General features: G+C 33.0%; 2 protein-coding genes across 2 annotated transcripts in view; one reads left to right on the forward strand and one right to left on the reverse strand.

Annotated features, from left to right (window-relative positions):
• The window catches only part of LOC135198823 (low-density lipoprotein receptor-like), a gene marked incomplete in the record, with an annotated part of 1,079,059 nt that overhangs the window by 1,039,373 nt on the left and 12,271 nt on the right, over positions 1-27,415 (forward strand).
• On the reverse strand, positions 25,643-26,440 carry LOC135198331 (KRAB-A domain-containing protein 2-like). Its single transcript, XM_064225902.1, has one exon. It carries the CDS (start codon positions 26,438-26,440, stop codon positions 25,643-25,645), a length of 798 nt encoding a protein of 265 aa, XP_064081972.1.

Below are 27,415 nucleotides of genomic sequence, written 5' to 3' on the forward strand. Positions count from 1 at the left end.
ATGATGGAAACAGCTGCTGTAAAGAGTAAACGTCAAGTTAGTATTCAAAAAAAAAATAAAATGGGGTGGGATATAAAAGAAGAAAAGAGAGCCATCTCCCGTGCTTCTTGGACTAAAATTAATCAACTAAAACCTAATATCTCGTTGGAATAAAGTGTTTATTTACAAATAGCACCCAGTAAGGAGTGTATAAACACACAGACACACACACACACACTATATCATATATGTAGATATATATATATATATATATATATATATATATATATATATATATATATATATATATATATACCATATATATATATATATATATATATATAATATATATATATATATATATATATATATATATATATATATATATATATATATATATATATATATATATTATATATATATATATATATATATATATATATATATATAATATATATATATATATATATATATATATATATATATATATATATATATATATATAGATATATATATAATAAATAACCCGATCTCGGTCATTTGTGGGTTCGGGATATGAAGGTAAAACAGGAGAGACATAAGTTTACGTGCATGCAATGCAAGACATGCAAAAATAATAAAATTGCATTAGATGTTTGCCCAGTTTTTACAGAATATTTATGTTGGCTTAATCTTACTTCTAAGCCCTTGCTCGACTGTCCGAGATAAAATGAGGGACGATCCATACATGGCATTTTATATATTATGTTGTTGCTTTCTCTGGGGCCATATTTGATTAACATTCCTTTTAGTGTGTTATTATAGGAAAAACAAGGTTGACCTTAAAGGCTTTTAACAATGATTTAATGGTTTCAAATCCGTTAAAATAAGGGAAACTGAAAATGTTCTTAGATGATAAAAATTTTGTGGGCTTTATTATAACAAATATCTAATATATGTCAAATCTGCTCAGAGACAAGGAGATGACAATTAAAGGAGTATTATAGGTGACAGCTATTCTGAACATTGGTAAGCAAAAACATATTCACAATACATATTAAACATGCATATACAATGAAGATATCTCTATGGCAATAAATTTTTATTTAAGTCTTTAATTATATCTTTGAAGTCATTCTTAAACATGTTACAAATACAAGGGTCTAAATGAAACAGGCCCCGACTAATATTGAAATTACAATGAGAAGTAAGTTGTATTAAAGCAGATTCTAAAAGATTTCGTGATAAGACATCTTTTGACCTTGCAATTATTGAACTACCAATCCTATTTATTCAGTGGTTGTTTTCACGTAAATGAATGGATATTGCATTAGATGTTTGCCCAGTTTTTACAGAATATTTATGCTGGCTTAATCTTACTTCTAAGCCCTTGCTCGACGGTCCGATATAAAATGAGGGACAGTCCAAATATGGAATTTTATATATTATGTTGTTGCTTTCTCTGGGGCCATTTTTTATTAACATTCCTTTTAGTGTGTTATTATAGGAAAAAACAAGGTTGGCCTAAAAGGCTTTTAACAATGATTTAATGGTTTCAAATGTGTTAAAATAAGGAAAACTGAGAATGCTCTTAGAATTTTCTTTCTCCGTGTTACTTACACTATAAAACTTTTTGTGGTTTTCATTATAATAAATATCTAATGTATGTGAAGGATAATATAAATCTTTCCATATTTTTCTTATGTATTAATTTTCTTGATCCAAATATTGGGGACTGACAATGCGCAATGCTCGTAAAAACATAAAAGAAAAAAATTATATTTTGATGTTAAGATGGTATGCCTGAATAGAAATGAACATAAGTTAAGTTGTTGTTCGGTTTCCTATAAATACTGAATTTACATTGAAATGGTTCTCTACGTATCAAAAACACATTTAAGGAAATGGGAGGCGAATTGGTCCTTTTTCTAATTCTAGAGTAAACTTAATCAATGGTACCTGCTTATTTAATTTAGAGGGTAAATCATTTACATCAATACCGACAGGCAGAACAGCTAAAATATCATCAACTATCTATACCACTTTACAGGAATATAAATGATATTAGGTAAGTAGCGTTTTTCAAAGAATTCCATGTACAAGTTTGAGAGGAGTGGCGATAAAGGGTTGCCCATTGCCATGCCAAATATTTGTTGATAAAATTCACCATTGAATATAAACTTACAATCACAAATGCACAACCTAGTGAGTGAAATAATGTGACTTATAGGTAGAAGTAATTCATGCAGAGTTAGTTCATTACTAAGATATTCTAAAATAGAGTCTATAGGGACTTTAGTAAAAAGAGAACATACATCAAAACTAATGAATCTATCAGTGCAAAGAGTTAGAATTTGTTAAATTTATCAACTAAATACTAGAGAATTAGGATTATATCTGGAAGGAATCGGAAGATTAGTTCCAAGTAACGGGGACAAGATCTTAGTGACTAATTTCGAAAGTTTATATGAAATTGAACCAACAGTACTGATAATAGGCTACATAGAAAGCAACAACATAATATATAACATTCCATGTATGGATTGTCCCTCATTTTATCTCGGACAATCGAGCAAGGTTATGCCAGCATAAATATTCTGTAAAAACTGGGCAAACATCTAATGCAATATTCATTTATTTAAGTGAAAATAACCACCAAATAAATTGGATTGGAAGTTCAGTAATTGCAAGGTCAAAAGATGTCTTATCATAAAATATTTTAGAATCTGCTTTAATACAACTTACTTCTCGTTGTAATTTCAATATTAGTCATGGCCTGTTTCATTTAGACCCTTGTATTTGTAACATGTTCAAGAATGGCCTCAAAGATATAAATAAAAATTAGTTGCATTAGTGATATCTTCGTTGTATACTATGCATGTTTAATATTGTATTGTGAATATTGTCTTTGGTGAAATTGTTTTTTGTTTACCAATGTTCTGAACAGCTGTTACCAATAATAATCCTTTAATTGTCTTGTCCTTGTGCCTGAGCAGATTGTCTTAAACTTTTAATTGTACCCATGATTTTGCTTGTTTGGGAAGGTTACTCATCATCCAGGTGTGTCGGATTCTAGGTACTAATTTCTTTATAATCCCTATCTGTCAGTTATACAACTTTCGTGTATTGTCATTTCCCCATGTAAGTTAGATCTGCTAAGTAAAGGACGTTTGAAAGTCGAAAGGTCTCGCGGGTACTGCCGTTGTTTTATTTTTCCCTCATGGGCATATACTTTTATTTATGGATTTATCATGTGATTCAGTTGTACATATATATATATATATATATATATATATATATATATATATATATATATATATAAATCAGAGGGAGACGGACAAAAACCACACATCACTAGGCTGTCTTTTTTATTATTTTGCCGACGTTTGTTTCGTAATTATTTACAGAGTTACATCTTCTTGGCTGCACATAAGAAAAGATAAAAACCACAAAAAAGTTAAAAAAAAAGTATAGTCTAAAAGTTCATTTAAAATTACATTAGAGTAAAAATGAAACAGATAAAATTAAAAACACAACCAACAATAGAGGTGAGACAGCAAGGAACTAAATGGAAGGAAACCACCACAGTACGAACTTGTGCTAAATACAATTGACTCGCAGATGTATGGGTGTTTAATGATGGTACGAGTTGTTTTATAAACAACGACTCAGGATTGTTAACTCTTGTGGTTTGGTAGTATGACCGATTACACTGAAATCTTTGTTGTCAATGTAGGTTTTACATTGTTTTACATGGTTCCTGATATTGGAGTGCTCTGGGTTTGAGATTCTGCTCCCTGTGCGAAAACTAATTCCCCGATGTGAATCGATGCGCACCTTAAGTAGTCGACTGGTGGATCCCACGTAAATCCCTGAAATACATTTAGGGCAAGTATATTTATAGATGACACCAGAAGACATATAAGGACACAGCTGATCTTTTTATCTTAAACAAGGAGCCTATATTAAGAGGATTTTTGGGAATTAATTTGACTGATATGGCTGGGAATGGTCATGAATAATTTGTGTGAATCTTTTTGAAAGGTTAGGTCATGGATATAAGGAAAGATTGCATAGAAACTCATTTTTGGTACAGTTGGAACGTCAGGTTTTCTTGAGAAATGTCTATTAAGTAATTTATTCAATTTTCTATATACTAACCTAGGTGGAACAGTTTACCTTTAAAGAAATTAACTAGAAATAGAATCTCATTGTGAAAGGCATTCCAGTTAGATGAGAGGACTAGTGCTCTATTAAGTAGGGTAAAAATAGGAATTTAACCTTAAAATTTAAAATAACAACTACTCTAAAAATTAATTTAGATCCGAGTCCTGTAAAGTTTTCTTTCTAAAAATCGTGGTGAAAAGAGTTGTTTTGTCTATACACTTGAACGTCCAGGAATAACAGACAGTTGTTCTCCTCTTTTTTGCTATAGTGAATAAATTACAAAATAGACATTTGTTCTCAAGAAAAAAAAACCTGACGTTCCCAACTGTACCAAAAAATGAGTTTCTATGCAACCTTTTCCATATATCCATGACCTAACCTTTCCAAAAAAAGATTTCACAAAAATTATTCTCATGACCATTTCCAGCCATATCAGTCAAATTAATTCCCAAAAAATCCTCTTAATATAGGCTCCTTGTTTAAGATAAAGATCAGCTGTGTCCTTATAGGTGTCTTCTGGTGTCATCTATTGAAAATATCTTTTAACGTTGACCCTAAATGTATTTCAGGGATTTACGTGGGATCCACCAGTCGACTACTTAAGGTGCGCATCGATTCACATCGGGGAATTAGTTTCCGCACAGGGAGCAGAATCTCAAACCCAGAGCACTCCAATATCAGGAACCATGCAAAAACAATGTAAAAACCTACATTGACAACAAAGATTTCAGTGTAATCGGTCATACTACCAAACCACAAGAGTTAAAACAATCCTTGTTGAGTCGTTGTTTATAAAACAACTCGTACCATCAGTAAAACACCCATACATCTGCGAGTCAATTGTATTTAGCATAAGTTCGTACTGTGGTGGTTTCCTTCCATTTAGTTCCTTGCTGTCCTCCACCTCCTAGGTTGGTTTGTGTTTTTATTTTTATCTATTTCATTTTTACTCTAATGTATTTTAAATGAACTTTTAGACTATACTTTTAAACTTTTTTATGTTTTTATCTTTCTTATGTGCAGCCCATAAGATGTAATTCTGTAAATAATTACTTAAAACGTCGGCAAAATTAATAAAAAACAAAAAAAGACAGCCTAGTGATGTGTGGTTTTCGTCCGTCTTCCTCTGTATATGTCGCTTGGAGTAGTTTCCCTGTGCCTTTGTATCACTATATATATATAGGTATATATATATATATATATATATATATATATATTATATATATATATATATATATATCTATCTATATATATATATTATATGTATATATATATATATATATAATATATATATATATATATACCCTATATATATTATCTATATATATATAAATATATATATATATCTCATATATATATATATTATATATATATATATATATATATATATATATACGATATATATAATATATATATATATATATATATATATATATTATATATATATATATATATATATATATATATTATATTATATATATATATATATATAATATCATATATAGATATATATATATAGATATATATATATCTATATATATATATCTATATATCTATATATATATATATATATATATATATATAGTATATACAATATATATTATATCTTATATACTATATATATATATATATATATATATATCATATATATCTATATATATATATATAATATATATGACTAGGTAAAAATGATCTGTGACAACAGAATTTCCATCTAAAAAGGTAAAAGGAGCCCATAAAAACACCAAAATGTAGAAGGAAAGGACTATATTTCAGAGACTGCTGTCCTCTCTCTTCAGGTTATATGAATGGAGAAAAGTTTGCAGAAAAGGTGGTATTTATACCAAGAGATCCGTCCACAAGTAAGCCAATTTAGGTCACCCCCGCTGATAATAAATCTTCCTTTAATCTTCTTAAGCGTTGGTTGAATGAAAACTTGGTCGACGACATCTGAAACCCACGCGCCTTTTGAGATGTTCATTACCTGTTTCTCTTTTATTAAGGCCGATTCCATCATTTGACTCTTGTACCGGCAGTTTGTTTGCTATAAATTACACGTGACAAATTCCAGTTTATTCTATGGTTATGTTCATTTATATGGTCGAAAATAGCCGATTCTGTTGTCCGTACCTAACTGACCGTTTGTGTTGTATTAATCTCTGGGGAAGTCATTTACTGTAAATCCGATGTAAGATTGGTCACAGTCCTGGCATGGGATCTCATACACCCAGAGTCTTTGGGAGATGTCTTTTGTTGGACGTTAATCCAGGGATTTGGCTAAGGTGTTGTGATAAGGTGGAGGTGGGGTGGGTTTGGGTTGTTTTTTTTTAATTTTTGAAGGGTGTTTTGTTGTTTTTATAGTTTTTTTTTGTTTGTTAATTTTGTATATTTTTTTGGTGGGTTTTTATTTTGTATTTTTATTTTTATTTCTTTTTTTTTTTTTCTTTATTTTTTACTTTTTTATTTATGTTGGTTTAATTTTTTATATGGTTTTTTTTTTTTTTTATGAAAGTTATTCGTTAATATTTTGTTTTTTTCTTTTATTTTTTTTTTATTTTTGTTTTTTTGTTTTTTGTTTTGTTTTTGTTTTTTTTATTTTTTTTGTGGTGTTCCCCTTTTATTCCTAGACTGCCCGATTTTTTTTTTTTTTTCTTATTGTTTTTTATTTAAAGATCTTTTTTTTTTTTTTTCTTTTATTTTTATTTTTTTTTTTTTTTTTTTATTTTTTATATTTTTTTTTTTTTTAAGGTGTTTGGGTAGGTAATGCAAAAGGGTTGGATTTCCCAGGGGTGTGGTTATTCTCTTAATCGTCTCCAGGTGAGGAATTTTTATTTTATTGTTGGGTGTGTCTTTTGGTCTTGTCTTTAGGGGTCGGTTAGAAAATTACGTTTGCTTTTTTGAATTGCTTTCTCAATTATATGGTCAGGATACTTTAAAGACGAAGTTGTTTGCGAATTAGTTCAAATTCTTTTTCCAAGAAATTTAGGGAACAAATTTGTAAGGCTCTTAAGAATAGGTTGATGGCTACACCTATCTTGATAGTAATGTCGTGATAGCTAAAGTAGTGAATATATGAAAGTGAGAACGTTGGTTTTCTGTATATGGTAAATTTGTATTCTGTCTGTGTCTGATTATTAAAACATCAAGAAAGGAATTTTGTTGTCTGTTTCCCATTCAACTTTAAATTTGAGCTGGGCACTAATGCGTTTAATTTGAGAGGAATTCATTCAAATTACCCCACCTATTATCCCAAAATGTTAGAATATCATCCACGTAGCTCATCCACACAGCATGTTTTTGGGTTTTATTGCATTTATTACTGTGGTTTCAAAGTATTCCATGTACAGATTGGCTAAAACAGGACTTAAAGGACTACCCATACTACACCCGAATTTTTGCTTGTAGAATGATTCCCCAAATGAAAATACGTTATTAGATGCACATAATTCAACTAACTTTATTATTTTGGCAAGCACCATACGGTCAGTCATTTGTTTGTTTATGGACAACAGAACTCGGCTATTTTCAACCATATAAATGAACATAACCATAGAATAAACTGGAAATTTGTCACGTGAATTTATAGCAGCAACTGCCGGGTACAAGAGTCCAAATGATGGAATCAGCCTTAATAAAAGAGAAGCAAGTAATGAACATCTCAAAAGGCGCGTGGGTTTCAGATGTCGTCGACCAAGTTTTCATTCAACCAACGCTTAAGAAGATTGAAGGAAGATTATCAGCGGGGGTGACCTAAATTGGCTTACTTGTGGACGGATCTCTTGGTATAAATACCACCTTTTCTGTAAACTTTTCTCATTCATATACCTGAAGAGAGAGACAGCAGTCTCTTGAAATATAGTACTTTTCTCTCTACATTTTGGTGTTGTTATGGGCTCCTTTTATTAGATATATTATATATATTATGTATATATACCTATATATATATATATATATATATATATATATATATATATACTATATACTATATACTAATATATATATATATATATATATATATATAGATATATTATATATATATATATATATATATATATATATATATATATATACATTATAGATATATATATATATATATATATATATATATATATATATATATATAGATATATATATATATATATATATATATATATATATATATATCTATATATATATATATATATATAATATATATATATATATATATATATATATGTATATATATATATATATATATATATATATATATATATATATATATAATAAATATATATATATATGTATCGAGCTACAATTGTCCTTTAATATCTAATTCGCCTTCTCTCTCGTTTCCTCTTTCTCTCCTCTCTTTCTGTTCCTCTCTCTCTCTTCTCTTCTATATATATTATATTATATGATATTATATAAATGTTAATATATATATATATATATATATATCTATTATAATATATCTCTAATATATGGTGTGTATGTTAAGTGAAGGGAAATATATATATATTATATATATATATATATATATATATATATATATATATATATATATATATATATATATTGACAAGCGTCCTCCTGATACTTGTTTTGACTTTTTTTTCTCTTCTAAAACATGAAGGTATATGAAGGAAAACGTGGAAGAGATAGAGGAATTGATTTTTGGGAAACAGAGTACAAGCAAAGTGCGTTGTTGTGACTTTTTGAGACGTTATGACTCATTGTTTGTCTGCTTTTGCCTTAGCGATTCTCAAATACGAAAACATGACCGTGTCAGCAGCCACTTGAAGAAGATGACATTTTCTTTTATTATCTATCAAAACACCCGTCATGGTCATCGTTGCTCCCGAATCCAGTTAAGACACGGGGTTAAGCCGGTATGACTTGCCTCTTCTAGAAAGGTAGATCTCAGTGAGAACAATCCTTGCTTACAGTGTTCCATCTTATGTGTTTAGTTTTAAAGAGTTCTATCATTGATTTTGCACCATATTTACTCAATGAATTTAGCGTTTTGCCTGCAACACAGTGGTACATTTCTTCTTGATATTGTACTTATATTCACTAGCGATAAAGTGCCACGGAGCCAGTGGGAGCTCCTGTAATTTTGTTATTCTTCTGCTTATGCACTGGTGAGAGTGTCATCGTTCTGGGAACACACTGCGTCTTGCGAGACAATCCCTTGCGCGCCTTTTGGTGTCACCACATGCTCACCCAAGCAAACCAAATCTCCGAAGTAGGCTGGTCGCATGACCTCCCTGAGAAGAGTATTTGACAATAGAAAGTTTACTTATTTAGGGAGCGAACCTTTGCTCTACTTGGTATTAAGGGCCCTCATTTCTATTATCAACTCCAAATTATCTAACCAGTACTAGTTTATCATTCAGTCTTCCTTTCCTCCTTTATCCTTTATAAGACCTCAGCCTCATGAATTCTTCCTCAATATAATAATACCATACCCAAAGTACTGGGTTCTTTCTTCACTCTCGACAATTTTTTTTTTTTACCCAAAATTCTTAGTATTTCCTCATTTTCCTCCCATTCAATTATTCATACACCGCATGTACTACGAGAGCAATTCTTCTCAGCAGTTTTAACGTTTTTCTTGAATTTCGTACATCGTCCACACATACTACACAAAGAAACGCTAGCTCAAACGTCCCACCAATCATTTACTTCGGTGTCCGGTAATTTCATCGCAGTAATTTCATCGTGTTAATTTCATCGTGGTAATTTCATCGCATGATAATTTCATCTTCAACAACATTTTCACCGCATGTAATTCCATTGCAAATATATCACATCGCCAGTAATTTTCATCGTAGGGTTTCTGTCACCACACAATGCTAAAAAATAAATGAACAATAGAATATAATTCACTTGTTTTTCTGCAAAACGTCCAAGTATTACTGTTAAGTTGTTGATGAGATCAAAGTACGTTGGAGTATCCCAAGCTGTTATGGGTCAGCTACCACCACCTCAGTACGTAAAAAGGAATTATAACAGATTTTGAAAGTGCAGCGATTAATGCTTTTAGAGTAGTTTTTCCCAATTCAGATAAAAAAAGGGTGTTTTTTTTTCACCTCTCACAATGTTGATTTCGATCCATTCAATCAAATGGTTCTGCAACAGTTGTACGAAAGTGATGCCGAATTCGCATTAAAAAAGCGTATGATTGCAGCCATTGCATTTTGCTCCTGTCTCCGATGTGGTCAGCACTTTTCAATATTTAGTTGACAATAATGATTTCCCCGAGGAAGCCTAGCCTGTCTTAGATTACTTTGAGTATACGTGGATTTGGGGGGCCAAATCGTCGACCCCGTAAGGAAAGGAAATCTAAGGATACTGCATTAAGAATTCAAAAATAGTCAATGAGTTGGAAAATCGCCCAAAGAAGCCTTGGATTGTATCTAAGAGGAATTGCGCATAACATATCGTTTTTGTTTAGGTTTTGAGTACAAAGACAACTCTCTCTCAGATATGTTTTTTTTTTTTTTTTTTTTTTTTTTTTTTTTTTTTTGTTTTTTTTTTTTTTAATACGATTAGTTTTTTTTCTCGGAATATTTTTTTTATTATATGCTGTTTTGCACTATATGTATTTAAAAATGAATAATAAAAAAACTTTTTAAAGAATATTGCTTTTTTTATTATCCTCTTTTTTTTCTTAGACTGATTAATAGAGTTGAAAATAAGACTGGCATCAAAAACTAATAATCCTCGACGCTAAAGAATAAGTAAAAAATAAAAAATAAAAATTTAAAACTCCCATTAATACTAAAAGTTGCTTGGTGAGTGTTAGCAAAGTTATAAACGTTCTAAAACTAATGTTTAGATATGTTTAAAACTTTATACGGTTGATTTTCCAATTAGGGTTTTCAACACTAAACATATATTTTTACTTTTTGAAATAAAACAAATCATGCTCTAAAAAAAGACAATCAGAAAAGCATAAAAACAAATAAAAATCTTTAATCTATAAAAAATCACGACGATGAAATTATTTATGTTGGAAAAGTCAACAAACAGGCTACTTGCAAAGAGTTAAATACTTTGATCCCCATCAACAACTATAGCAGTAATACAAGGAACGTTTTACAGAAAAAAATGTGCATTATATTTTATTGTTCATTTATTTTTTTTGCCTTGTGCGTTTTACTTAGCTTGCAGTGAAAGAAACCTTACAATGAAATCACTGACGATGTGATATATTACGATGTAATTACAATGCGGTGAAAATGTATGAAATGTAATTACCAAGCTATGTAATTACCACGATGAAATTACAACGATGTAATTACTGCGATGAAATTACAGGGAATCATTTATTCTGGGCATCCACAGACACCCCAAATCTCTTTGCCATCATTATCACAAACACTATATACTATTTTCCTTGCTTCACTTATTTGTTACCTTTCCTCTTCCCTCAACGTACCATCATTCCATATTTTTTCTCCCAAAGTCTTACATGAATTACCCACTTCCATTTGCCACCGGCAAGCATCGAAAATCAACACACCATTCACAAACCATTTACTACCTAATAACCTTGCATGTGCGTAAATTTCCTTTCTCTGACTTCTCATATCACTTACGAAAATATATACCAAACTGCTGCAGAGACCTCATATACCATTAACTCAGACCCAAATTCACACTAAACGTGTCATTTCCCGATATAGTCTTACACGCTAACTTCCACCGTAAAAACTTTAAATCACTCTCGGCAACTTATCATCTATACCGCACTTCAGTTTTGTCATAAGTTTTTTTTTTCTTTTTGAGATTCACGTATCCCACAAACAGGGGTTTCCATTTACTTCCAAACTTCCATCATAACTGTTTCCTAACATACACTCGATACAAACAGCCTCTTAGTTATTGTCCTAATCAACTATCACCCTATAAATCTTTCTAGATAAAGAAAATCCTCCCTTCTAATTTAGATAGCATATGATTCACATGATACCCATATTTTCTTTCTTCGTCTCCTCTAACGCTTCTGAATTTAAATAATAGTACAGTCCTTCTCTCCATCTATTTATGTGGTTTCTTTCTATCATCCGGAAATAAGTTACAAACACTAGTCAGTCAATGTATCACACTTTGCCCAACATACTACAACATCTCAATTATAATCCCATCAACTCCTGGTGTCTTTCAATTCTTCAACCACTTAATTACACTGTTCACCAAACTCACAGCATTCTGAGCTTACATAACATTATCATGCCATTACTATCCGCTTCTCTTCCACCCTTCACATATCGGAACTCATTAAAATAATCACTCCATCCACCCAGGAATTCATTTGCCGTAAACAACATCTATTCATCTACAGTTTTATTCTGAGATCCATTAGATTATTAACCTTTTTCTACATTTCCCAATAGAATAATTTCTTATTCCCTCTAGTTCTTGGCTCCTCGTCTCCACTCTATTTTAGTTACTTCATTTCTTTTTCTCTCTCATTCTCTTACTGAACCAGCCTGTCCACCCTTCCATATATTTATACAACACCTTCGCTTCCATTTTCAGTTTTAACTCTCTCTCTCTCTCTCTCTCTCTCTCTCTCTCTCACACACACACACCCACACACACACACACACACACACACACACACACACATATATATATATATATATATATATATATATATATATATATATATATATATATATATATCCTACCTACATACATAATGCTAAACTCACGTTCATTTACCAGTTACAGTATTTACTCAAGTGAAAACAAAAAAGCCATAATCTGATGTGATTTTGAACCACAGAAATTCCTCCTCATTACGAATTTGGTTATACTTTTCCTCTCCTCTCACTTATTCATACGCTACAGAGCTCGTTAGCTAATGGTAGAGATGGCTTTATGAATTTCAGTGCACATTAGAGCATGTAAGGACACAGCAATCAACTCCAATGAACATTACTTGTCATTTTATTAACGTGTGTTTGTCACATTTCACTTTCCTGTAAAAGGAAATTACTGAGATGGCTGTTTGTCTGTCCCGTCAGCACTTTTCTGTCCGCGTCCTCAGATTTTTAATTAAAAACTGATGAGGCTAGAGGGCTGCAAATTGTCATGTTGATTATCCACCTCCAATCATTAAACATACTACATCGCAGCCCTCTGGCCATAGGCATTCGATTTATTTATTTAATGCTAAAATTAGCCATAATCATGCGTCTGGCACCGCTATTAGTGCCAACAACACAGACCACCAATAGCGCTTGGCTGAAAATTCTATTGGCCGCAGATGAGAGTTTCATGGGCCGTGGGTGAGAGTTTCATAGAGCATTATACGCTATACAGAAAACTCGACTGCACCAAAGAAACTCCGCGGTACTTTTATTTGTTATGTTTCTTTTACTAGGAGCGTTGCCAACAGTTGTGCTTATTAAACACAAGGATATTACCTACAACACAGCGGCATTACCATGTCTTCCTAGCATACCATAAGGAACTCAAGTTCAAAATGACGAGATGAATACTTTCTTGGCCCTCAAAAGACAGAACAAAATCAGGACAATCTGCAGTTAAAGTTTAAGGTCATTATTACTTAGCCTTGTAATGATACTGGAATCATCCTTACATTTTTATGGTTTATGTAGTGGAAATTATGAAAGTTCTGTAAAGCACAGCTGTGGGAAAGCGGAGGCTTCGAAGTGTCATTCCACGAGTGGCAAAATAAAAGTATTGATTTATCAAAACATTTATTGAATTCTGTTAAAATTAACCATCAATCAAACATTTTTAAAAGTTATATCACTCTCAAGTGTTGGACTTACTTGCTACGTTACAGAGTTAGAGTATTACAAAGCACCGTCTAGTAGCTACAGAGTGAAGTTACAATAATATAGTAACAACTTGGCAAGGATTTTCAGGGCTACTTACTGACAAACATATTAAAGTACTACAAAATGCTATAATACTATAATCTTATTTTTTATAATATTCAAAGTCATGCCTAACCATTTTAACAAGACCATGTCGATGAATCAAGGAAGAAAGTAAGATTCTCTCCGGTATATTGCAAAACACTTCATGTACTTGAAAATTTCAGTTTGATGATCTACCGCTCTCTATACTAGATGAGAATTTCAGATTAAAACAGACATTCTTTGACGCCAAATAATTTCTGCAATGCTTGTGAGTTTTGAAACATGATTTTATGTTATACTAACACATCGCCAGAGTTACAGACATCGTACCAAATTCAGATTTCCTCATTTGTAAATGTGTTACCAAGTTTTGTTTTCTCGTTGTAATCTCCAGAATCTAGAAAATACTTTCATACCCTTGACCCTTGCACGCACGCACGAAGATTTCACAAACTAATTTAGAGGGTTGCAAAAAATTTTTCCTTTCACAGTGCTAGTGTTTTTCACCAAATTTTGCGCTCAATAAGAGATGAAGTAAAATAAAACGCAACGCTTTGCAGATACTGTAAATAAGTATGGTACAGTTAGAGGGTTAAAAACGGAGTTTTTTTTAATGATCCTGGAATATGGAAGACAATTATCACCTAGACACTTCATAAAACCTTCGCGTAGATAGCAGTGAAAAAACAGTAACATGTGTTGATCGTCCAATTCTCATACATTATAAGACACCAACTTCTAATGACTTTAGGACAGCTAATTCTTCTGTTAAGAAATTATCCAAATCATTAATGCATAAACAATAAGGACAAACATTTTGAACAGCAGAGATGACAAAACGTAGTTATTGTCGAAAAGGATGAGACATGAAAAAACGTAAGCGTGAACACCATCTCTGAGGAAAGTCCTAAACAGAACACAGGACTTAACCCTCTCAAGAAAAAGATCTAAGAAGGTCAAAATTATCAGACCAACAACTTACCTGATATAGTATCGTAAGTCTGGCAATTCTGTTCGTCAGCACAATCTACACAGTCACATTGGGCATCGCATTCGTTACCTGACGCAATGCACTGACTGTCCGGACACTGGAATTCGTTGTGTTTGCAAGGACCACCTGCCAAAGAACAAAAGACACATCATGGCTGACTTATATTAATACCAATACCAACTAACATTATCATAATCAGCTATTTCTATCAATCCTCGAGATTCCTTGGAATATCTTCACGGGAAGAAAGGTGGGGAAAATACTCCAGAATATCGAAAGATCATTTCTGTCTGAACGGAGGCGGAAGATGAAGAATGAGGCAAAACCTCGGCAGGAACAATTTTGGGGGGAGGTAAAACCACATTGTACATACACCAGTTTATTAATGAACATACATCAAGTTACCGAATCCATAACGTTCGAAATCTGGGATAAACTTATTACCTTGACGTCATTGCTGAAGAGAGAAAAATAGATGCCCGTCATGACTTGTAAATAAAGCGCACTTAATGTAATATATATATATATATATATATATATATATATATATATATATATATCATAATATATAGATATATATATGAATAACCTTGATCACGAAGTATATAAAACGTGATGCTATGTATAAATAAAGGTTTTTGCAACGAAAGAAAAAAAATGAAAAGCGAGATACCCAAGCACTTTCGGTCTAGTTCGACCCTTTACTCAGGCACAACTGATCTTACAGAGGAAAAACTTAGTCAAAGTAGGCTTAATATCCAAACTGACACTACAAGATTAGCAATAAGGTCGATTTCACTCTACAGAAACGAGGAAACGCCTGAGGGCAGTATAAGTGAATTTTTAGGCAGCCACACCTTGGAGGATACACAGGAGGTCAATAGATGATTCATCCAGAAAACAATACATTTTGACAAAAAAGGAGGCATATACAACGTATTACCATGAAATTTACAAAAATGTTCCCCCAAAAAATTATTAATGAAAAGACGAAAAAAAAAAATATATAAACATATCGAGCAAGAGTGAGAGGGAGAGAGAATATCGAGCGAGAGAGAGAGAGAGAGAGAAAGAGAGAGTGAGAGAGAGAAATAATAACTATATACACGTGGTACTAATTTATTAGTAGTTCATTTATTTTAAGGTCCTTCATAAACATTTTACAAATATTCGGGTCCAAATGGTATATTCCCAGACTAAGATTTAGGTTGTTTTTATTAGTGATTTGTATAATTGCTGATTCCAGTAAATTTCTTGAAACATAATCATTAGATCTAGCAATTACAGAGGTATCACCCCAATTAATACAATGAGATTTTTCACTCAGATGGATAAACAGTGCATTTGAAGTCTGGGCTGTTCTAACTGAAAACATATGCTGCTTAATACGTACACATAAATTTTTACTTGACTGACCAACGTAAAACAATTTGCAATCCCTACAAGGAATTTTGTAAATGATGTTGTTACTTGTTACGGGACTATTCTTGATTAGCATATCTTTAATGGTGTTGTTATAAGAGAACACTACATTAACATTAAACGATTTAAATATTGATTTTATGGTTTCAAATCCACGAAAGTAAGGTAAGCGAAGTACATTTTTAGGCATTTCTTTTTCATTAATAGCAACACTATAAAACTTTTTGTGAGCTTTTTGATTTCTTGGTCAAGATATTGTGGACTCGTGATACACAAAGCACATAGGAGAACATAGAAGTAAAAATCTAAATTTTAATATTAAGATGGTGGCCAGAATAATACATATGTTGAATTATTTGTGGGTTTTCTATAAATACTGAATTTACACTTGAAAGATTATCTATGTATTAATACATCTAGGAAAGGGATGACATTGTTATTTTAAATTTCAACAGTGAATTTTATGGATGGCACTAAATTATTCAATTAAAGACAATAAATCATTTACATCGATACCAACAGGTAAGACTACTAAGATGTCATCTACATATCTGTACCATTTTAAGGGGACAAGTCTGATATTCGGGAGGTGTTGTCTTTCAAAAAATTCCATATATAAGTTTGAAAGGAGTGGTGATAAAGGGTTACCCATGGCCATACCAAATATTTGTTGGTAATATTCTCCATTACAAATAAATCTGCAATCACAAATACATAACTTGATCAATAAAATTATGTGACTAACGGACATAGGCAACTCATGCAGTACAAGTTCATTACTTAAATATTCTAGCACAAGGTCAATAGGGACTTTTGTAAACAAGGAACATACATCAAAACTGACAAAGATATCGCTAGGGTTTAGTACAATGTTATTTAATTTTTCCACAAGATCAAGAGAATTCCGGATGTGTGAATTAGATACAGTTCCTAGTGGCGGGGATAACAATTTAGTAAGTAAGATATTTAGATAGTTTATAAGCAATTGATCCTATGTACTAATAATTGGGGGGTGCATTAAAGCTTATGCTAATTAAGAATAGTCCGTAACAAATAAAACATCATTTACAAAATTCCTTGTAATGATTGCCCATCGTTTTACGTTGGTCAGTCAAGTAAAAATTAATTTGTACATATTAAGCAGCATATGTATTCAGTTAGAACAGCCCAGACTTCAAACGCACTGTTTATCCATCTGAGTGAAAAATCTCATTGTATTAATTGGGGTGATACCTCTGTAATCTAGATCTAATGATTATGTTTCAAGAAATTTACTGGAATAAGCAATTATACAAATCACTAATAAAAACAACCTAAATCTTAGTCCGGGAATGTACCATTTGGACCCGTATATTTTGTAAAATGTTTATGAAGGACCTTAAAATAAATGAGCTACTAATAAATTAGTCCCACATGTATATAGTTTTTATTCTTTTCTCTCTCTCTCTCTCCTCTCTCTCTCTCTCTCGTCTCTCCTCACTCTTATCTCTCTTTCTTCTCCTCTCTCCCCTTGTCCCTCTCTCTTCTTGCTCGATAATTTATGTATAATATATATTTTTCGTCTTTTCATTAATAATTTTTTGGGGGAACATTTTTGTAAATTTGCATGGTAAAAGTTTTGTATATGCCTCCTTTTTTTTGTTTTTTAAATGTATTGTTTTCTGGATGAATCATCTGTTGGCCGCGTGTGTATCCTCCGAGATGTGGCTGCCTAAAAATTCGCTTATACTGCCCGAAAGCGTTTCCTCGTTTCTGTAGAGTGAAATCGACCTTATTGCTAATCTTGTAGTGTCAGTTTGGATATTAAGCCTACTTTGACTATGTTTTTCCTCTGTAAGATCAGTTGTGCCTGAGTAAAGGGTCGAACTAGACCGAAAGTGCTTGGCTACCTCGCTTTTTTTCATTTTTTGCTTTGTGGCAAAAACCTTTATATATATATATATATATATATATATATATATATATATATATATATATATATATATATATATATATATATATATATATATATATGGTGAAAGTTAACACTCTGTGAAGACATCTCATCTGAAGCCAAGTCTGGGTCGGTGTATGGCTGGGTTTGACAAGCGAAAAAGGTAGGTAGCAGAAACATATTGCATAGTTGGTAAGGACAGTTAATTAAGAAAGCCTCTTAGAAATATTTTAGGATACGGGACTTATAATTGGAAATAAATGGTTTCTGAAGAACATCCCACTTTGGGAAAAGGACAAGGAAAGTGTTTGTTGTATAATGTTTTAGTACTGAGTATATGGATGAGTAGGCTAATGGGTATAATGGTGAGATTAGTGGCTGGCAGTAACATCCAGTAATTATTTGGCAGGTTTGAAAATGAAATTCATAAATGTTGGGTGTAGAGAAAAATGGAAAAAGAATGATAAATTAGTGAAGCGCTTCAATGGCGTGATAGGTATGCTTGGCCTGCCACCTTGGTGGCCGCGAGTTCGATTCTCGAGCATTCCATTGAGGGGTTAGAGATGTGTATTTCTGGTAATAGAAGTTTACTCTCGACGTGGTTCGGAAGTCACGTAAAGCCGTTGGTTCCGTTGCTGAATAACCACTAGTTCCATGCAACGTAAAAACATCATTCAAACAAACAAACAAGCAAACAGAAGTGAGTCACAATATGAATAAGCTAAGCATACAATAGGAAGATAAATGAAAGATGGGCAAAGACAGAGATGCTAAAGTGCAAATGCACTGCAGAGGAGACCATACGATTATGCTTTTGCTTGGATTTTACTATATTTGTTCCATTTCCAGTGAATCAGATAAAGCAGTTGTTTTTACTAGTAGCAAATGCTTACAACTGATAATTGTTTCATTCCCTATGAATAAAACCTAGCAAATACTTACGCTTCGATGCAACAACTTAAATCATTTTAAGGCAGCTCATAAGGCGCTTGAAACCCCAGTGAATCTCACATGATGGAAGATTTTCTTCATATTTGTAAAAGGAAACTCATAAAAGTTGCTGTATAGTGATATGTATGTATGTATATATATATATATATATATATATTATATATATATATATATATAAATATATTGGTGTATTTTTATTCAAACGACGTTTCAGAGACCAGCTACATTTTCAAGCTGAAAATTACAATAATTCAATAAAATTACGAATACACAATTACGATATAAACGAAATTAAAACAACACCAATGAAACACATGTACTATTTCCAGTAGAGTAAGGAAGAAGAGTGGCTAAAAGTCAAAAACAAAAAAACGGAGGTATGTCCGTTGTTTAAGGCAGGTATAGAGGTGAGCCTGGACCCTGAAACATGGCTGCTTGAGCAGAAGCATTTGACTGTCCTTGGTGAAGCCTGCAGGTGACTTATATCTTTCCGCTGACATCCTTTCCCTGACTACGCTGTCCTGTCCATGGACTAAGGTAACTGAAATTGAAAGTTGTTCTGTCGGACCTACACCTATTCCTAGCACTGTTTCTACTGTTTTTTTCTACTCCAATTCCTTAACGTTTCTGTCTCCATATGAGAATTGTGTGAGCATTAATAATTGTCAAATTGTTTTAGACAAGTGGGATTCAATTATGATACCAACCCGCTATATGTACGTAAAATAGAGTAATAGAGAATTTGAGTAATTTACATGCTTTTGCATTTTAGCTTATTTTATTCATCATTGAACTTGTGTATCAGCTCTGGCTTCTTTGCAGATCTGTGTAGCCTGGCCTGTTGTGTGTCCTCTCAAATAGTTCAACAGTGCCACTTAGTGTATTCTGCCAGTGCCAATCATGGGTTGAAACCCAGGATAACAGTGAGAGCAAGGCTCGTTTACAGTGCTCCACTGTATAGGGTTATTCAATGAAGTTAGTGTTAAGTTCTAGGTCGTCATTTCAAGTGATCTTGCTTGCAACTTGGTGGCACATTTGTTATTGTTGTTGTACAAAGTAGAGACAGTCCTGAAGGTGCCACGGAACCGACTAGTGCTTTGTGATTAACTTTATAGAAATAATAATTCATTTGTGGAGAAACTTACATTTACAATGAATCCTTGAAGTAAGCTAGTTTTTCTATAAATGGTTCTCTTTACATTATCTGTTCATAGTCCTTTTAAAAACCCTGCAAGCAGACTATATATATATATATATATATATATATATATATATATATATATATATATATATATATATATATATTATATATCTATATATATATATATATATATATATATATATATATATATATGTATGTATACATATATATATATATATATATATATATGTATATATATATATATATATATATATGTATATATATATATGTATATATATATATATAATATATATATATATATATATATATATATATACACATATATATATATATATATATATATATATATATATATATATATATATATATATATATATATATATATATTTATATATATATATATATATATATATATATATATATATATATATATATATATATATATATATATATACGCCAATCTTGAGTGGATTGATTGGAATTAAATGCATTTTAAGGCAGCCAAATTCATTCCAATCAATCCACTCAAGATTGGCGTATTCTTCGGCTATAAAGACAAACTGCTGACCTTCAAGAGATCCATCATTATGTATAAATTCAAGTGCCCTGGATGTTCCGGTATTTATGTTGGATCAAGCCGTAGGGTACTGCAGATGAGATATTGTAGCCATGTGGGATACAGTTTTAGAACGGGTCAGAAATTAAGTAAACCAGAATTTTCTAATATAAAGAATCATGCCTCCGAATGCAAAATTGAAATAAATAACAAGCACTTCTCTATTATTGGTGGAACAAGCCATAGCAATTTCATAACTACCCTTGAGGCCTTATACATCAAACGGCTTGCTCCTTCTTTGAATTCTAACTTTTCTGCTTCTCCTCTATATCTTGCATAACTGAAGTCGTAGGTTGGTGTCAAGTTTTGGTCATTCGTTCTTCTCCTTCTCTACTATATAGCATTTAATTTGTATTAATTCTAATTTTTGTAAATTTTTTTTACTCAACTATGTTGTCTTTATATAAAAAAAAAAATATTTTTTTTTATTTTAACGTATTTTATGTTGTTCTTACAGATTGAGTATGCACATAGATGATGTGCGAAATGTCTCTTATTAACAAATATGGCCCTTTTTTATGTGTTTGTTGGACCCTGCTGAAGGCTGTATAAATATACATTTTACAAATATAGGGGTCCAAATGGTACAATTCCAGACTAAGATTTAGGTTGTTTTTATTAGTGATTTGTATAATTGCTGATTCCAATAAATTTCTTGAAAAACAATCATTAGACCTAGCAATTACAGAGGTATCGCCCCAATTTATACAATGAGATTCTTTGCACAGATGGATAAATCGTGCATTTGATGTCTGGGCTGCTCAAACTGAATGCATATGCTGCTTAATACGTAAACATAAATTTTTACTTGACTGACCGACGTAAAAAGACTGGCAATCCTCACAAGGAATTTTGTAAATGATGTCGTTATTTGTTACGGGGCTATTCTTAATTAACATATCTTTAATGGTAATGTTATAAGAGAACACAACGTTAAACATTAAACGATTTAAATATTGATTTTATGGTTTCAAATTCACGAAAGAAAGGCAAGCTAAGTACATTATTAGGGGTTTCTTTTTCCTTACTAGCAACACCATAAAACTTTTTGTGAGCTTTTTGATAACATAAATCAAGTTCTTGGCTTTCTTGCCTTTCAATTTTCCTCCGTGGCAATACCTTTAGATATATATATATATATATATATATATATAGTATATTATATATTATATATATATATATATATATATATATAATATATGTGTGTGGTGTGTGTGTGTGTTGTGTGTGTGTGTGTGTTTGTGTGGAGACAGAAATGTTTTGGAATGGGGGGGGGCGAGGGAGGTAGGAGGAAAAACAGTTTGAAACAGTGAATGAGTGGTAGGAATAGGAGGTGTAGGGCCGACAGAACAACTTCCAATTTCAGTTACCTAATCCGTGAACAGGACGGGCGTAGTCAGGGAAGGGACAGGGCGTCAGCGGAAAGATGTAGGTTACTTACAGGCTTCACCAAGGACAGTCAAATGCTTCTGTTCAAGCAACTTCATATAGGAACTTCTAAGGGGGCTCATGGTGGAATGTTCAAGGTGGATGTCTGGGCAGATTCCAGGCTAAGGGTTAGCAGGTTCAGGAAGAGACAACCTAGGTCAGCGTCTAAGATGAGGGTTGGATATAGCGGCGGGCCGAGTCGTAGGGTGTGACACTTTTTCTTGGACAGTATGTGTCAGGTTAGGGTGGACTGCTGAGTATACTAATGCAGGAACTGGCTAGGGGAAAGTGCAGGTTGGTAGGCCAGGTCAGGCCATATTTATACCAGTTGAAAGAAGAGCCGGTCACATCTAGTTCAGGCCAGCATGATTTTCCAATGGGTGCTTTCAACTCAACCGCCTGAGTTGCCTGAAAGAGGTCATAGGACTCTGGCAGAGATGTGTGGAAACTGGGGTGTAATGGAGGTTATCGTGGATCGAGAGGTTTTAAAACGACTGTCGACCAAGCAGGAATATGTGGGCTGAGTAGCAGAAGCAGTAAGTTTTCAATAACAATAGTGAGGGAAAAAGGTCAGGTAGAAGGCAAGGAGGGAGGGACAGGTCATCGAGACATGTGAACTTTCGTGAGTTGGAGGGCGGTTACCTGCTAATGGCTTCCTATAAAATTAGACTGGGGACCTACTTACAAAGGAGTATAACAGAAAGAAGGTTTCTATTTCCTTAAGTGCAAGTGACCCTTCGAGGGATTTGTCATACGGCTGGCATTAACATCTGATAAGATGTAAGCCACCATACAGGTGTGGAGTGTCATTAACTCTTTAACCATTTAGTGCGTATATATACGTAGCAAGCCAACGCTACCTGAGCCGTTTAGTACGTATATATAAGGGAGCAGATGTTTTGACCATGACGTTTATTACGTATACACACGCTTGATTTTTCCTGCCTTTCAAGGTGAATCCTCTATAATGTATTCTCTCTAGGTCCGAGGAATTGTTGTTGACCTCATCCAAACAAAAACACTTCCTCCCGAACACCCTTTATCATAATTTTCCTGATTTTCTATATCTAATGAGGGCATTTGCCAATCACTTGGCGACATCTCTATACAGCGAGACAACGCGCTGCTGGCTGGTCGTTCACTTACACGGAATTTTGGTCTTTTGATGCAGAGGGTAAAAGGGCTATAATCCCATCTAAACCAACTTAGCATCGGTCTTGAGTTGTTTTCTTCTCTGTTTTTCTTTTCCAGCTCTAGCGCAAATGAAAAATGATAAGTTTGTAATTGTAGTTTATTGACATTAGTCTCACTGAAATATATAAAAAAATGTACTGGAACGTTACAGAACAAGAGGTTAGATATAGAACGCACAAACTTTCATTCATGAAACAATGTACAAGTACCATATTCTAAATGAAAGTTATGTACAAAATTCTTTCACAACAGACATTGCTGAAAATTCATCCGACAGTGAGAATGATGAAAACGAAAACGGGGGGCTAACAAGGAAAAGACAATAAAATATGATATTATATTTATAATGATTCTGAACGGGGTGCCAGTAATTTCCTGTCCTAAGATTTCGTATTTGACAACGGTGGGAGTTTCATTACATTAATAAAGGAAAATCCATAAAAACAGATGATGAAATTTATCGCTATTACCATTTTCTTAATCAAATTACTCTTTAGTCGTGTAAGTCGTGTAGAGAGAGAGAGAGAGAGAGAGAGAGAGAGAGAGAGAGAGAGAGAGAGAGAGAGAGAGAGAGAGAGAGAGAGAGAGAGAGAACTGTTTTCTTTGTATTCTACTTTACCCTCCTTTGAACACTGGAATTCGAACCTAACAATTTTGTAATTGACAAAATATAACATTAGAGAATTCTAACAACACTACACTACAAAAGGAAATATATATATATATATATATATATATATATATATATATATATATATATATATATATATGTTACACCCAATCTGTGAAATTGCCCATTTCATGAAGAGGGCTAACCACTTGCCCATTTCATGAAGTGAGCAAACAACTTGCCTAGTTCATGAAATGGGCAAGTGGTTAGCCCACTTCATGAAATGGGCAAATGAACCCTTACCCATTTCATGAAATGGGCAGCCATGATGCATGAAAATATATCTTTGGTACAAAAAGAACCTTTTTATATATATATAAATCTCGCGCTGCTGCTCCAAGATTAAATCTTTCTGCACTTCAATGTCATACAATATTATTCAGAGAAATTCAAGTAAACGATCGTTATAACGACCATTAAAGTATTTGTGCGGGAAGGGGGAAAAACTAACCAACACCAAACGACTTTACTTAATGAAACAAGCTACTTTAAACACAACTTAGTGAAAGAAATAGTACTAAAACTGAACAGCAATAAATACGGACATACACAAACTGGTTATATATTTTTTTTCTTAGTATTGGGGTCAAAATAAGGAAAACTAATACAAATTATTGTAAGTTGAAAAAAAACTTTTAATAAAATGAAATACAATTTTTTTAAACAGCTGTTTTAATCATTAAAAATGTAGACAAATTTCACGTCTATGTAAGCAATGGTCATACATATCAAACAAATTTACAGTAATTATTTGTCAATATTGTCACATGATTTGTGGCTGTGGCAAGCACTGTTGCATCGAAGGCTAGCTTTCAAACAAGAACACCGCTTTGACAAGCAATTGCTCTTGCAAAGACATCTCTGGTATCCTTGGCCACCACACACACTTCCTGCTCGAACTAGTTCGCGAATACTTAACTGTTGTTTGGGGATATTTTCAGGCAAAATTCCTTTGTACTGAACAAATTCGAATTCATTTCTGGCAAGTTTACCACTGATAATTCCACTTTTTGTGCCAATCACATAACCACTGTCTTCAACTGCTAATACAATACCTACTATGTTAGGGGGGTCTCCTTTACTACGGTTAAATTGAGACACCGGTACAGACACATTGTCTCCAACATCAACTGTTCGCATTGATCTAGTGCTGCGTGCTAACATTCGTTGAGCTTGCTTTTGAAGACCATACTCAGCTTCTTTTCTTGCCTGTTTTGCTGGATGCAGTACTTCGGTTGAGATATTTTCTTGTTCCATAGCAGGTCGCTACTGAGAGTCTGCAACTGGATGTGGTTCACGCTCACATTCAGGGTCTACTGATATTAGGTCATCCCGAGCTGAATCTCCGGTAAGTGGAACTTCTATAAGCCTTTCAAGTTCTTCTTCTTTAATACCAGACGATATTTTGCTGATGAATGCATCTGGTAAATTTGACTTAAGACCACATCTTGGCTTGTTGCCAGTGAGCGCTTGATAGGGAGTCATCTTGATTGCCTCATGATATGAACTGTTCATGGCCCACTGAACAAAACGGACACCATAACTCCATTTAGCACAATTATTGTCCCTTATCCATGCCATGAGCTTGAGTTTCATATCCCCATTACCTCTTTCATTAGATCCCTGACTCTGGGGATGCCGAGGACGCCCATTTACTAAGATGAGTTCAGGCCATAGTGAGGCAAGTTCTTGGATCACTTTAGCTGTAAATTCACGTCCATTGTCAGACTGAAGGATGTGTGGTGCACCTATATCCAAGAAGATGAACAGAAGTTCATTGGCAACCTCAGCTGCTGTCTTTGATTTCAGGGGACGAATCACATGAAACTTCGTTAGATACTCCATATAGTGCAGAATAAAGTGAAAACTTCCATCCTTCATAGTCTGCATGTCGACCAGATCTACTTGTCCTCTTTCATTGAGATCTCTTACGGAGAGTGGTCTGACTACAACTCCTGCTGCCGTTTCTTTCCTGCGACGCTTTTCAACACAGCGCTCACAATGCACGATATATAGTGACACAATTGATCTTGGAATATTTCCATATTGTTCACACACCTCCATGTAAGTCTTCTTTTCGCCACCATGGCCGGTGTTAATGTGGGTTTGTTGGATAATTCCTGTGACTGATTCTTTAGTTGCCATATATTTTCCATTCTTCTTTTTAACTGTTTCTATTTCACAAAAGGAGGCAATCTGAAAAGTTTGCAAGATGTGTTAGTGTTCTCTTTTAAGCGTCTGTCCAGTCTTTCCTCTCTTCAAAATGGCAATTACAGTCTTCTCATATTCAGTAGACCACAAGGCAGCACAACTTGCTATTTGTTCTTCCATGACCAAAGCTTGAAGAGGTTATACAAGATACATTGAAAATGCCATCATATATTATGTTAAAAGTGTTTGTATTACAACACTTAATAAAAGACTTTAAAACAACTTTTTCTGGTTTAACTACTAGTTTGGAACAAATTTTAAGATTCATGCATGAAACTGCCCATTTCATGAAATGGGCTAACCACTTGCCCCATTTCATGAAACTGGGCAGTGTTTTGTTTGCTCACTTCATGAAATTGGGCAAGTGGTTAAGCCCATTCATGTAATGGGCAATTTCACAGATTGGGTGTAACATATATATATGAATATATATATATATATATATATATATATATATATATATATATATATATATATATATATATATATATAGAGTATGTATGAGTGTTATGCATATAATTAGATTTATATTACACACAGAAACACTGTACGCAATATGGGTGTCATTAGCTACATCTCCAAACTTCTTCCCGACTTACAATCTGACTACAGATAATCTGCATTCTACAATTCGGGGCTCTTTAACCCGGTCAATAAAATTCTAATTATCCCTCCCCCGGGCTGTCCGAGATGAAAGAGGCCGTTCTGGACAAGGCGAGTTAATCTGCCATCGCTTGAGGAAACAATAACTAAATTTTTTTTCTATCACAGTCTTTCATTTATTTTATCCGGTATCGGGGAATCTGGGCTAGGCATTGGGAGTTAGTA

The sequence above is a fragment of the Macrobrachium nipponense genome, chromosome 22 (assembly GCF_015104395.2).
Source record: "Macrobrachium nipponense isolate FS-2020 chromosome 22, ASM1510439v2, whole genome shotgun sequence".
NCBI classification, from domain to species: domain Eukaryota; kingdom Metazoa; phylum Arthropoda; class Malacostraca; order Decapoda; family Palaemonidae; genus Macrobrachium; species Macrobrachium nipponense.

Bases quoted from the DNA above. Each gene is read 5' to 3' on its own strand.
- LOC135198331 (XM_064225902.1), bottom strand. From the start codon at position 26,440: ATGGAGGTGTGTGAACAATATGGAAATATTCCAAGATCAATTGTGTCA.